The sequence below is a fragment of the Diabrotica virgifera genome, chromosome 8, assembly GCF_917563875.1.
Source record: "Diabrotica virgifera virgifera chromosome 8, PGI_DIABVI_V3a".
Classification (NCBI taxonomy): Eukaryota; Metazoa; Arthropoda; class Insecta; order Coleoptera; family Chrysomelidae; genus Diabrotica; species Diabrotica virgifera.
This window is the reverse complement of record NC_065450.1, coordinates 179,537,129-179,550,535: the sequence shown is the minus strand read 5'-3', so window position 1 is coordinate 179,550,535 and position 13,407 is coordinate 179,537,129. Positions and strand designations below refer to the sequence as shown.

Here is a 13,407-nt window from a genome sequence, read left to right as displayed (position 1 = left end):
ACGGACGCCTATGACCGGTACTAGAAATTCGCCATTAATGAAATCGATTAATCTCTGGAATATAAATAAATGTACCAGTTTCCATCTTTCTAAATAGTTTTTTTTTAATCTTTTTTTTTTAAATTCAAGGAACGAAAAATTTTCAAATCGATTTTTCTAGAAAACGGTGTATCCTATCGACTTAAACTAAGAGTACCTTTTAGTACTAGAATAACTCACAATTAAATAATTCAGAGTCAAAAATGCTTAAAAATTAAAGAAAAAAAAGTTATACGATAAAATAACCGTTGCCCTACCCAAAACGGACGCCTATGACCTGTACTAGAAATTCGCAATATACCAATTTTCGTTTTTCTAAATAGAAGCGTTCTGGAGGTATTTAAGAAAAACTAATTACATGACGCCATCTTCAAAGAGCTCTAGCTCCCTTAGGAAGCATTTTCGGACTAGGTGAATTGGGTTAAATTATCTTAAAATTATCTGAGGAATCTCCTGTCTTCGTTTGTCGGTAGAATTTCTGGACACCCTGTATAATTATATCGACTTTATCCCAGTTATACTTCGACAAAGTAATATCCAGACTTAATGTTCCTCGTTTTAATACACTCGAACTGTTTCGAGAACACAAATACAAAATCTGAACAAACGGAAAAAATACTAATCTCAAAAACTTGGAAGACAAAAAATAAAACATTTCCGAAAGTTAAAAGGTCGGAAACGTATTTATATTGTTGGGTATATACTTAAGGGTTGGTAAACTTTTTTGTGACAAAGATAAAGCACCGCCTGCAAACATTTTTAACTGTTGCGTTAATTCATTGTTTTTGTTGTGTTGTTTGATATATAGTTGGTTTTTGTTCGTGTTTCAGTTTATTTATTATTTATTCATTCAGATGGTTTATGGTTTTTAATTGGTTTAAAACTGCTCGGAAGTTTTTATTGAATTTTATTTAAAACGTTTTCAAAACGAATATTTTATAGGTTAAGTATATACATAATTTATGAAATAAAAAGGTAACATTATAATATAAAAAATGTAGTCGTTAAGATAAAGATACTTCTATTGAGATATAACTATGTCGAATTTGGAAATATGAAAGTTAAGTGATGATTATGATGGTCAGTGGCGGCTCTTGGCTTTAGGGACAGGTTCGGCAAGGTTTTGTCTCCAAAGGTTTCAATTTCATAGGAGATCTTTGGTTTTTGTTTTTTTTTTATTTTTTTTTTGTTTGTTTTTTGTTTTTTCCTATAAATTTAGAAACTATACCTGTTTATAAATTAACTCTAGTCTATGTTGTTTCGAAGTAGCAAAATGGGTTATAATGTACGTAATTGTAAAATTTATTATTGTTTTGGAGGGATTTTAAAAGTTTTTTTCTATCGACATTTGAGACAAGTTTGACATTCTCTCCTGTTTCATGGTGTTTCGACAATACGTTTTGACTCTTTTGAGACAAGAGAAATCCCTTTCATTTGAGACAGAATTTGCCCACATTTGAGCACAATAATTTATTAATTTCGGGAACAGTTTGTTGTACCTAATGAATTGCAGTATATAAAATTATACATAATCTGTAACTTATCCCACCTTCCGAAAATATTTGGATCAGAATATAAAACTGTTAATTCATTTTCTTATTTTATTTGATTAAAAAATGATGGATAATTTTTAATGAACTTGTCTAATAGATATTTTGAAAATTCTTTGGCGTAACTTTTAAATTTTGAATAGTCAAAGAGGTCAATGACTTATAACAGTGAGTAAATAATAGTTTTGCCTGGTGCAATTGTTTTAACTTTTGTCCGGAGACCATACAGTTCACTGGACCTCAAGACAGCCCCGTCATAAATTTGCCTTACCAATTTATTTTTGATATCAAAAAATTTAATCTATCCTTTAAATTAAAACACCAAAAATATATTCTGTCTTATGGCTTCTACTCACGTCTGAAAACCTAACAAACTCTCATAAATTTAGACGTAGGTAACGCGTATCGACGAACAATTATTGATACTTGTGAATGACATGTTACCTCTATCAGTAGTTTCGTCTACTTCTACCGAAAAGGATCAAAATGTAACTACTAATTGATTCTTTCATTGTGCTGTTTTAAGTACGCCGGTATATTCTTCGAGTCAGAAAATAAATTAGAAAATTCCAGATCGTATTTGTTAAACAATTTTATTAGTTCTCTATAATTAATTTGATTTAACGAATGCTTCGATACATCCTGTCCCCTAAATGGTAATTCCTAACAACTTAAAAGAATTACAATATCAATAATAATATTAATAATTAAACGACGTAAAACTACTTAGGTACCTATTTCATAATTATCCCGGGCGCGCTAGCAAGGCAAAACGTGGCTACGTACGTGCCTTTCTGCCGTTTGCAGATCACCGCTCGGCCTCGGCAGAGGTACCCGCTGCCGTACTTGCCATTCAAATAAGTACGGAGAATGCCTAATTGGTTGCCTATCGGCTAATATTCCATAGCTTCTTATTATATAGCAAATCCTCGATCTGGGGACGGCATGCCGTGCCGGGCTTTATAATAAGAATTTACACAATCGCAATCGGGTGCGGGTGCATGGCTATAGGATCATTAATTTGAAAAGTCTCTTACGCACAGCGCACAGGGATCACTTAAATAACGTATAGGGATCGAAATCTTTTAAAAACAATGAATACAATTTAGTCTGTATTATCTCACAGATATATTTTTTATTTCACAGAAACGAATATCATCAACTCCGATTAAATTAAATATTTAAAAAATCTATAATGTGTCCATAAATGTGTGTGTCGGCACTGCCGACCCTGCCGACCCTGACGAGCCGCCACTGATGATGGTGGAACTCGCAGTCAGCTCCCAATACGTCGGCCTAAAAACGAAAATGAGAAAAACAAAAACAATGACAAACACAGATGACCCCAGATGTATAACTATAAATGGCAGGGAGATAGAACAAGTCCAGGAATATATCTACCTAGTAGATATATTATAATATAATATATTATAATATATCTACCTAGTAGATATATTATAATATCCAGGAATATATCTACCTAATATAGACCAAATTATGAAACTTGACAAAGATAACCAAAGTGTGGAAATCATTAGAAGAGCAAGAACAGCATGGGCAGGATTTGGAAAACTTAGTGGGATACATACGGACCGTCAAATACACCAAAACTTGAGGAGCAAAGTGTTCAACCAGTGCATCCTTACTGGTGCTCGATATATTAATAAGTAAACAGATTTATTTCTTCCTAAACTAGATGATATGGATCCTGACGACATGTGGTTTGAATAAGACGGTGCTCAACTGCTATATAGCCCGTGAAACAATTAAATTACTGCATAAAATATTTCCTGATCAGAATTGACTCCCTAGATCGTCTGATTTAACACCATTGGATTTTAACCAAGACTTAACACCATTATTTTTATGGAGGTATTTTAAGTCTATGTCAACAAGCCTACAATCACCTGTGCATTAAAGGAGGGAATTGAACGCTGCGTCAATGCAATTCATCCTTCGTCTTCTTCAGGTGCCGTGTCCGTATTCAGACGCTGGCCGTCATCATGTTTACAAGTTGCTGAAACCCCTCTCCATCGGCTGTTGCGCGAAATAATTCTTCTATCGTGGAATTACACCATTGTCTAATATTATGCAACCATGAAAGTTTCATTCGACCAATTCATCTCTTTCCGTCCACTTTTCTTTATACGGCGAAGTTAATGGTATTTGGGCCATTTAATTATATGGCTGAAGTATTCTATTTTCATCCTCTTTTTGATGTTTATGAGCAGACGTTCTGAATTCATCATTAAGAGAACATCTTCATTGGAAGTATGTCAAACCCACGATATCTTTAGGATTCATCGATAGCACCACAATTTAAATGTTTCTAATAACTTATTTATTTAGCATTGTGATGTTTAACGTCCATGTCACATAACCATAAAATAGTATAGACCAGATGAGATAATTTAGGACCTTCTTGGGAATATTCATCGACAAGCTTCGGTTAGATACAACTGGTTTCCAGGTCATAAAAGCCTTACGTGATATTTCAATCTTGGTTATTATTTTTTCATCACAGTCGCAATTTACACTTAACCAAGTGCCAAGGTATTTAAAAGTATTTACCCGTTCTATCTCCTCTCCATTAAGAGATCTACATTCATCTTTCCAACTGCCATCTACTCACACACACACACACACATGCTCGTATCAACCCCAGCCCCGGGGAACATGTGTGTTCCAATGGAAAAGTGGAACCCACATGTCCGAAGATCAAACCGGTCACACCCCGTAATGGAGTGGTACCTATCTGACCCCCAAGCTATACCTCCACCCCTCCCCATCGAAGGACATACCGATTGGGGAGGCGTTGATCTTAATGTTACTTTGGATGCCCTGGGTAATGGGACACCCTTTGTATTACTTCATGTGGTTAAGCCACCTGGTTTTAGGGTTAGCTAGAAGAGCTTTTCTCCCTATTAATGACTAAGTTAATTTTTTACTTTACTTTGGACTTGAGTCCTAAAAAATGTGTTCCGGACATCAAGGCACCAATCTAAATCGGTGTCTTGCTGTCCAGATCGTGTGTGCTCGGTCACTCAGCCGGCGAATTGGCAAAATAAATTTTGTTCTCCTCGACGGCTGAGCGCCCGAAAGGTGTGGCCATCAAGCCCACGTCTGTCGGTACGTGACCTTGATGCTCACATTCCGCGGCTATGATCCATTTGACCTACCTGAAGGGTACTTAGTGCCTGAAGGGCGACATTTGTGTTTCGATATTCTGTGGTTATCTCAATTTTTCATTCTTAAGGGTTTCCTCTATATCCAGCTAACTGCTGTCTAGGCCGTCTATGTACCGTTCTTTGGTTTTCGTCGTAGTTAGTTAATTCTCTTAATAACCTGCTAGGATGGTGTCTGATATTGTTAAATATTTCATGTGCTCTTTCGTCTATCATTCTCAGGACTTTCTTTTGTTGCGTATGTCCAAATACATATCTTAATGGGACATATGTAGGTATATTCAGAGCTTCCCTGATCATGTGGTTTTGGATGGTTTGTATTTTTTTCTTATTGGTTTTACACGTGTGCCCCCATGCGGCTGATATAGACTGCCATCTACTTTGTCTTTAAAATATTGATTTTTAGGCCTCTCCTATAACTTGCTTTACTGACTAGATTTACTAATCACTGGAGATCTTGTAAATTTTCTGAAAAAAATTCATCCACATTTATGCAAAATGGTAACGAAAACTTTTGACAACAAATGTGCCTGTAAAACTGTGGAAGCCATTTGACTGATATTATGTTTTCCCTATATAACCCTATCCTATGTACTTTGTTCACTCAATTTACTAAATAACAAATTTCATTCTAAAGAAAAAAACAGTCTTTTATACTAAATTTAAATCTTGCGTATTGGGACAGCCTTTACTTTGTAAATTTCGTAAATTGTTTTTTTTAAATAAAAATGTATATACCCTATTCCACGAACATACGCCTGTTTTGGATTATTTCGACAACGAATATTTTACTGTGCAAAATAAGAAGAACGAAAGTAAATTGCAAATTACATTGTTGTTTATTGGAATAATTATTAGCGCCATTTACTTTCGTACTTCTTATGTTGCACAGTAAAATATTCGTTGTCGAAGTAATCCAAAACAGGCGTATGTTCGTGGAATGGCCCATACCATTTTTATTCAGTTGCAATGCGAAACCAAAACTCTCTTAATTTTTACCTAGGTTAGAGAGCGCAACCGGCACTCTTATCGACGATCCAAACTTATTGGATCATTTTCCTGGTGACAACCTCAATCTTCTTCTTCTTTTAGCGCCTATTCGTTTCCAATATTGGCGATCATTCTGGCTATAATTATTTTATTAAATGATGCTTAAAATAGATTAGTTGTTGTTGTGGAGAACCATTTCCTCAAGTTATTTAACCATGATATTCTTCTTCTCCCAATTCTTCGCTTTCCGAATACTTTACCTTAAAGGATTACCTTCAGTAATCTGTATTTAGTGCCGTTTCTCATTATGTGTCCGAGATATTCTAACTTTCTCCTTTTAATGGTATACATCACCTCTCATTCTTTGCCCACTCTTCGTAATACGGCCTCGTTGGCTATCTTGTCCGTCCATGATATCCTTAGGATTCGCATGTATAGGCATATCTCGAAGACTTCAAGTTTTTTCTCCATCGCTTCAGTGAGTGTCCAGGATTCAACTCCGTAATACAATATTGAGAAGATATAACATCGTAGGAGCCTTATTTTTATCTCCAGATTAAAGTTGTGGTTTTAAAGAGTTTGGCCATGTTATTGAATGCACCCTTAGCCTCACTCTAGCCATTCTCAATGGCTTCTAAAACCATGGCTTCTAAAAATTATCTTATCTTATCCTCTGACAACCTCCATGGCTTCTAAAAATTGCAAGCCAGATGGATGCTGCAGTGAAGACAAGAGAGAATTCTAAATAGTTGCAATTCAAAACCCCGTCTACAGCTTGGTAAAGTTCCAACGGAAAATGGACCTAGTTACTCTATAGGAGTAATGTATAAAACTGTCTTAATTTTTACCTAGGTTAGAGAGCGCAACCAGCACTCTTATCGACGATTTCACCTCTTGTTAGAGGCTTTTCAGAGAATGCATAGGCTGCTATCTCTACTCCAGGTAAAAATTTTCGACATTTATTAGTCCCTCATTGCGACTGACGTGAAGGTAGTAGCATCTATTAAATGAAAGTCTAAGTTTTTCAACCTAATAAAAATATTTTTTGTTTTTTTTTTCTGTATGGGTTACATTTAGAAAAATATATCTAGAAGGGCTTACATAGTTACTAATTCAAAGACTGGCGGCAACAAGATCTAACTTTTCATATTATGTAAACATTTTTAATCAAAACCTGCATATTATACTCGTATGTGGTAAACACATCCATTACAACTATGACTTTTATTAAACAAAATATTAATTAAGTTGTAGCTTGCTTTCTAATTTTATTTTAAAACTGCTGTTGTGGTCTCTTTTCATGAGATCGAAAAAGAAATGATCAAACGGCCGTGTTGATACAGCACAAATAATGGAAATGGTGTGAGTTTTACACTGAGCTAAAACTGCATATGGAGTTCATTTTAATTAAGAAATCATTTGCGTGATATTTTCCCAATACTTCAATATTTCTGCGAACATAAAATATTACTTATCTTCATTTTATCAGGAAAATATTAAGCCTGTACAACTTGAAATACAAGAAGATTTGGTATAGTATAATTTTTCACAAATTTTCGACTATTTTGTATTAGGGATGAACGTTTTTATTTAAACCGTCCGCTGTGCTGAGAAAGTTAAATAGCAAGTTCTCCCAATATTTGCAGTACTGTCGAAGACAAGCAAAATTCTTTTAACTGATAATGTAAAATTCTCTAAATCATTTAGAGAAATTATTGTATAATTTAAGAAAAATACAAAATTCTGTTATTTCTAAATTATTACACCTAGCCCTAACTATTTACTTTTTGATGAAAAAATGAACATACAATTAGTACATTCTTTCACGGTTTTTGCTCTAAATTTTAAAGAACCACTTGGATTGACATGAAATTTGGCATACGCATAGCTTACATGTCAAAGAAAAAAGTGATATTGTGCCGATGTGTGCTTTTGCCCTGGGGGTGACTTTCACCCCCTCTTGGGGGTGAAAAAATGTATGTCCAAATTAAGTCTGGAAATGGGTAAACTGACTAATTTTAAGTAACTTTTGTTCTATAGAGCTTTTTCGCCAAGTCAACATTTTCGAGTTATTTGCGAGTGAATATTTTCATTTTTCAACAAAATAATCCACGGTTTTTAGACGGTTTCTCGCAAAGAACTCAAAAAGTAAGTATTTTGTCGAAAAAAATCTTCTTAGCAAAATTATAGCCTGCAAAAAAGTAAAAAAAATGGTGTTCGCTATAGGTCTCTGGACCTCGTAGAACCAGTGTTATAGCCAATGAAAAATAGATTCATATTCACCAAATTTCAAATAGAATATTTCGACGTGAAATATCCAAAAAATTAAGAACTTTTTGGAGAAAACCAATTTTAACTTTTTTAAAGTCTTAAAAAAAAGTTTTATTTCTGTTTTTATAAAAAGTCATTAAATCATTAAATCATAAAATTATTAAATTTAAGCAAGTTACGCTCAAAATAAAGTTGGTCCCTTTTGTTTTGACAAAAAAAAATCGGGAAGACCACCCCCTAATTAGTAACTTAAATGAAGTTAATCGTTACCGCTCCACAAATTATTTTACTTATGTTGTGTTTATATGATCTGTAAGTTTCATCGATTAAAAGTGCTTATTTTTGAAAAAATTTGGTTTTAAAGTAAAATTTTTAAAAATTTTAATTCAAAAAAATATGCTTTTTTTAAAAATAACTTAAACATTGTTAGAGATACCAAAAATCTCGAAAAACAAAAAAGTCAGCATTGCTTTTTTGAATATCATGTATTTTTTTGTTTTTCTGTTAGACAATTGATTAAGATTTGGTGTTTCTAAATTTGCATACATTCGTTATCAGTGACTCGTTCAACCCCTTTTAACTACAGCCCTTTCAACTTTGAACCGATGAAACTTACAGATTTCAGAGAACTTTACAAGTTTTGCAATATTTTACCGTTAAAGAACGTACTTAATAAACCTGTATTCAGGAAGAACATGGCTAGTTGATAAAGTACCTAACTTTTTATTATCCAACACAAGCGACTGAATCAAAAAACAGAATGTTAATAAAACCTGAGGCTACAGTTGCCTTTTAATTTTAGTATTTTGTCGATACTAGAATATTCCACAGGGTGTGGTGAACTTTGAGAAAAAACACAGTTTCATTGGTACACCCTATATACAATGAAATTTTACCTGTCTAGTAACAATATTATTACAGCGATATTGTTAAAGAGTAAGGCTATAGCATTAAAAAACCACTTAAATCGAACAACAGGTCTACGGAATTCGAGACATCAAAAATGACCCATTTTTAAGGTGGTGCGTTAATATTTTGGAGTAGTGTATGTTTTAAGAATCCAAATCTTTTCATAACCTTGTTAACATTTAACTGTATTTAATGTTAAACAGAAAAGATAAAACTGCTAGGCAAACAAACCAATCCGTGTAAAATATGCAGTGCACATGAATTATACAAAAAGAATTTACTGTAAATAAATTTTTGTTAATACTGTAAAAAATATTATAAAATGATTTTTTCAATTCAATTTAGAAATTAGATGAATATTTTCACTATTAGAGCAATTTACCTTAGTATTTCTTATGCTATGAATTAGAGTAGACCATTGGTTTTCAAGTGTCTACCGATAATCCAAAAAACGATTTTTACTATAAGTAAAATATCTATTTATATAAAATATCCTAAATATCTACACAAAAGACATTGTAAAACTTAGTAAACTATTCATCGGCACATTGGCATATTGCTGTTTTAGTTTGCGTCATTGTCGAGACATAATACTGACGGTTTTGTTGAAATGGCAAATCATTAAATTTTTTTGACCGTGGATATACTCTAAAAACGAGAACAAATAAGTAAAACTATAAACCATCTGAATGATTTGTCGAATATATTTTCAAGTATAATAAAAAAATCTATCGGTTTACAGAAAATGATTTTCCTTCGAGATCCAATTCGTCATATTACAGACTATAGGATATATCCAACAACTCCAAAATATCTTCGTCATAAAGTTTACAAACCTCTAAGTTTGTATTGCGACTATTATGACCCTATCAGATCCCTATTCTGGGATTCTTCATATTGGCCATTGTATAAGACTACTGAATCGTTTATCGATCAATGCAATCAAGGAACTGGAGATCGGTTACAGAGAGTGAGTACAATTATTATTGGTTATAGTTTTAATTCTTTTTGATCTGTTACAAAAAATAACTTTGAAAATGAAATTATACTACACTCACAGAAAACAATATTGCATATTTTAAAATTAACGTGTGAAATTAGACTTTTTGTGCTGCCCCAAGTGTCATAGGAATAGGATTTCTTTTCCGAATGTGATGTTTCGAAGTATCATATAAATAGGCTTATGTTCAAAATAAGAGAGCTAAAAGAAACTACAACGTTAACGGAATTTTATTGTCTCCTCTGGTCAACGTAACTTTAGGATTGAAAAAACCGCGGAGTGCTACCATTTAAATGGGTGCGTCTTTGAGAAAGGGGTGAATTAGTCCCTATGCACAAGATCAATTAGGGTAACTTCTATGAACTTTTGTTACAAACATGTCTACAGGAAAATTGTTCCCGGTTAAATTTACTATCGAAATATCACATTCTAAATTCCAAAATATTTTTTTACAAAAATATACTCAAAAGAAAAACAAGAAAAAAACAAGAAAGAAAACAATTTTGTTTTTTGCCCCATAACTTTTTTCTACAGAGATATAGGTATCGGTATTGCTTCAGCGAAAAAAAACTTCCATTCTTTCTCTTTAAAATGACGTGTGGTAGAAGTTTGTAGGATTTATAGTTTCCAAAATTAGATTTTTCAAAGTTCGCCGTTCACAGCATTTTTTGGGCCATTTACCCCATTATTTCTGTAAATTTTTTCTACGCATTTCTAGGTATATGCAATGGTACATTTAGTAGGAAGAGAAGTCAATTACCTTTAAAACAGTCTATTTTATAAGGCTGTAAGACTATTTTTAAGCAAGTTATGGTTTTTCAAGGATTTATACTTTTCATGAATGTTGATATTTTTTATTGATTATTTTAAAATTTTTCATTATGACTTTCTTTCTTGTACATTTAGAAATATACATTGTGAAATAAAAAAGCATATTTTCGTTACAAAATGGTTTGTTGCAAAAAATTCTAGGAATATTTTAAAACAAAATATAGGCAGGATATCCAAGGGTACCCGTAATTTAAGAAAAATTTTAAATTTTTCTTATTTATTTTTTAAATAGAAAAATATAACTGCATATTATAACATAATTTTTAATTACAAATAACTTTTCTTAATAATACTTTTCAATATTGTGAAATATAAAGGTGCATTTACGAGCACTGAATAGTTTACACCTTAATTTTTATATTAGACAAGGCGAAAACGGCGGGTTCGTTGGGAAAAATATTCCCATGAGATTTTTTTGCATAATTACATTCGTAAGATATCCCATAATAAGGTTCAAGAAGTCGCCCACGTGAAAAGTGGGCCAAATTTTTTTTAACATTTTTATTAATCAAATTGCAAAAATCAATATTTTTGGCCCGGACAATTTTTTTTGTAAGTTTTTTGGACCATTCTGGATAAAAAAGGTCTCTTATAATTTTTCTCTAAAGTTGATTGTTTTCGAGTTATAAGCAATTTAAAATTGAAAAAAAAACGAAAAATGACGATTTTCAAGGCTTAATATCTTGGTTAAAAGTTATTATTATGAAAGTCAGAAAGTGACTACATCAAAGCTTAATGCCCCCTCTACAAGATCCCGAAGAATTTTTTGTCGTTATTTTATTACTAAGCTGTTACTTTAGAAGTAATAATATTGAGCGCCATGCACGTGGTAGCCGGCCATAAATGCTGAGTGCGAGAGAGATGCCACTCCGGCAGTCCAATTGTGCATCTTACTTGCAATCACATTTACGGCCGCCTACCACGTGCATGGCGATCAATATTATTACTTAAAAATAACAGCTTAGTAAGCTTAGTAATAAAATAATGACAAAAATTTCTTCGGGATCTGGTAGGGGGGTCATTAAACTTTGATTTAGTCACTTTCTGACTTTCATAACAGTAACTTTTAACCGAGTTATTGCCTCGAAAATCTCTAACCGAGCCTTGAAAATCGCCATTTTTCCTTTTTTTTTTTAATTTTAAATTGCTTTTAACTCGAAAATGATTAACTTTAGAGAAAAATTATAAGAGACCTTTTTTATCCAGAATGCTCCAAAAAACCTTCAAAAAAATTGTCCGAGCCAAAAACATTGATTTTTGCAATTTCACTAAAAAAAAATTGTTCAAAAAAATTTGGCCCACTTTTCACGTGGGCGACTTCTTGAACCTTATTCTGGGATGTCTCACGAATGTAATTATGCCAAAAAATCTCATGGGAATATTTTTCCCAAAGAACCCGCCGTTTTCGCCTTGTCTATATTGTAATACTGTAAAGTTGCAGTGTCGTACGGATCTGATAAATGTCAAAGTCAAAAAATTTCAAAAAGTCAATACTTGTCAAAAATTTCGCCTGTTAAAAAATAAATTAAATCGATATCAAACTCCTCCAAAAAAAAACTTCTTTGTATACTTTCCATTTTGTTAATTTTTTTTACTTAGCTTAATGCCTCGACAACTAATGGCACTTGGCATTTTTGTTAAATTTTGTTAAATATATTTATATTATTTTGTTTTTTTAATTTTAACCAACCTTTTCTAGGTACACCATTGGTAACGTCACTTTGACGTAAAAGGTGCGTTTAAACGAGGTGAAATTTAAAAAAATTAGCTTCAGATACGTAAGACTGTAAACTATTCAATGATCGTAACTGTACTTTACTCTTGAGCGAAATTCATATTATTTAACATACCTCGTAAACTATTGACAAAATTTTATATCTGATGATTACATCTTAGGTTTTAGACTACGCAGAGCATTTTATAAAGGATAACTTTTTTTCATGAAGTTAATAATAAAAAAGTTTTCCATATGGTTCCAACTTAGTGGGACCTATTGCATGTGTATATATCACTATTTGAAAAAGTATATCTTGTTTACAAATAGTCCCAGAATTTTTTAGAATACACCATTTTGAATTAAAGAAAATAAGCTTTATTTTCTATTTCACAATGTGTATAGGTACCTAAATATACAATGAAAAAAGTTTTAATGAGAAATTTAAACATAATAGTAAAATATATTAAAAATAATTAAAAGTATAAAACCTTGAAAAACCATGTCTTGCTTAGAAATAGTTATACAGCATTATACGACAGACCATGTTAAAGGTAATTGACCTCTCTTTCTATTAAATGTATGTACCTATGCCTAAAGGTGCGTAGAAAAAAGTTACAGAACAATGTTTGCGAAGTAACAAGGAAAATGTCCCAAAATCGCTCTGAGTAGTAAAATTTGAAGAATCATATTTTAAAAACTATAAATTATAGAGACTTCTACCATACATCATTTTAAAGAGAAAGGATGGAAGTTTTTTTCTGTGAAGCAATGCCTATACCTATATCCATGTAGAAAAAAGTTATGGGGCAAAATACAAAATTGCTATTTTTCGTGTTTTTCTCTTGGTTTTCTTTAGAGTATATTTTTGTAAAAAGAAATATTTTTGACTTTAGTGTGTGATACATCGATAGTAAA

The 13,407-nt window shown here is 32.4% G+C and overlaps 1 protein-coding gene across 10 annotated transcripts in view; it reads left to right on the top strand.

The window, feature by feature from the left end:
- The window catches only part of LOC114329870 (golgin subfamily A member 6-like protein 22), a 482,825-nt gene that overhangs the window by 288,252 nt on the left and 181,166 nt on the right, over nt 1-13,407 (top strand). For 6 of the 10 annotated variants that reach the window (XM_050658300.1, XM_050658296.1, XM_050658295.1 and 3 more), the window contains one exon: nt 9,687-9,914. The exons of the other annotated variants lie outside the window; for them this stretch is intronic. In XM_050658300.1, coding sequence (XP_050514257.1) covers nt 9,687-9,914 — 228 coding nt within the window. The remainder of the gene's footprint in view (nt 1-9,686; nt 9,915-13,407) is intronic. 10 annotated transcript variants of the gene reach the window in all.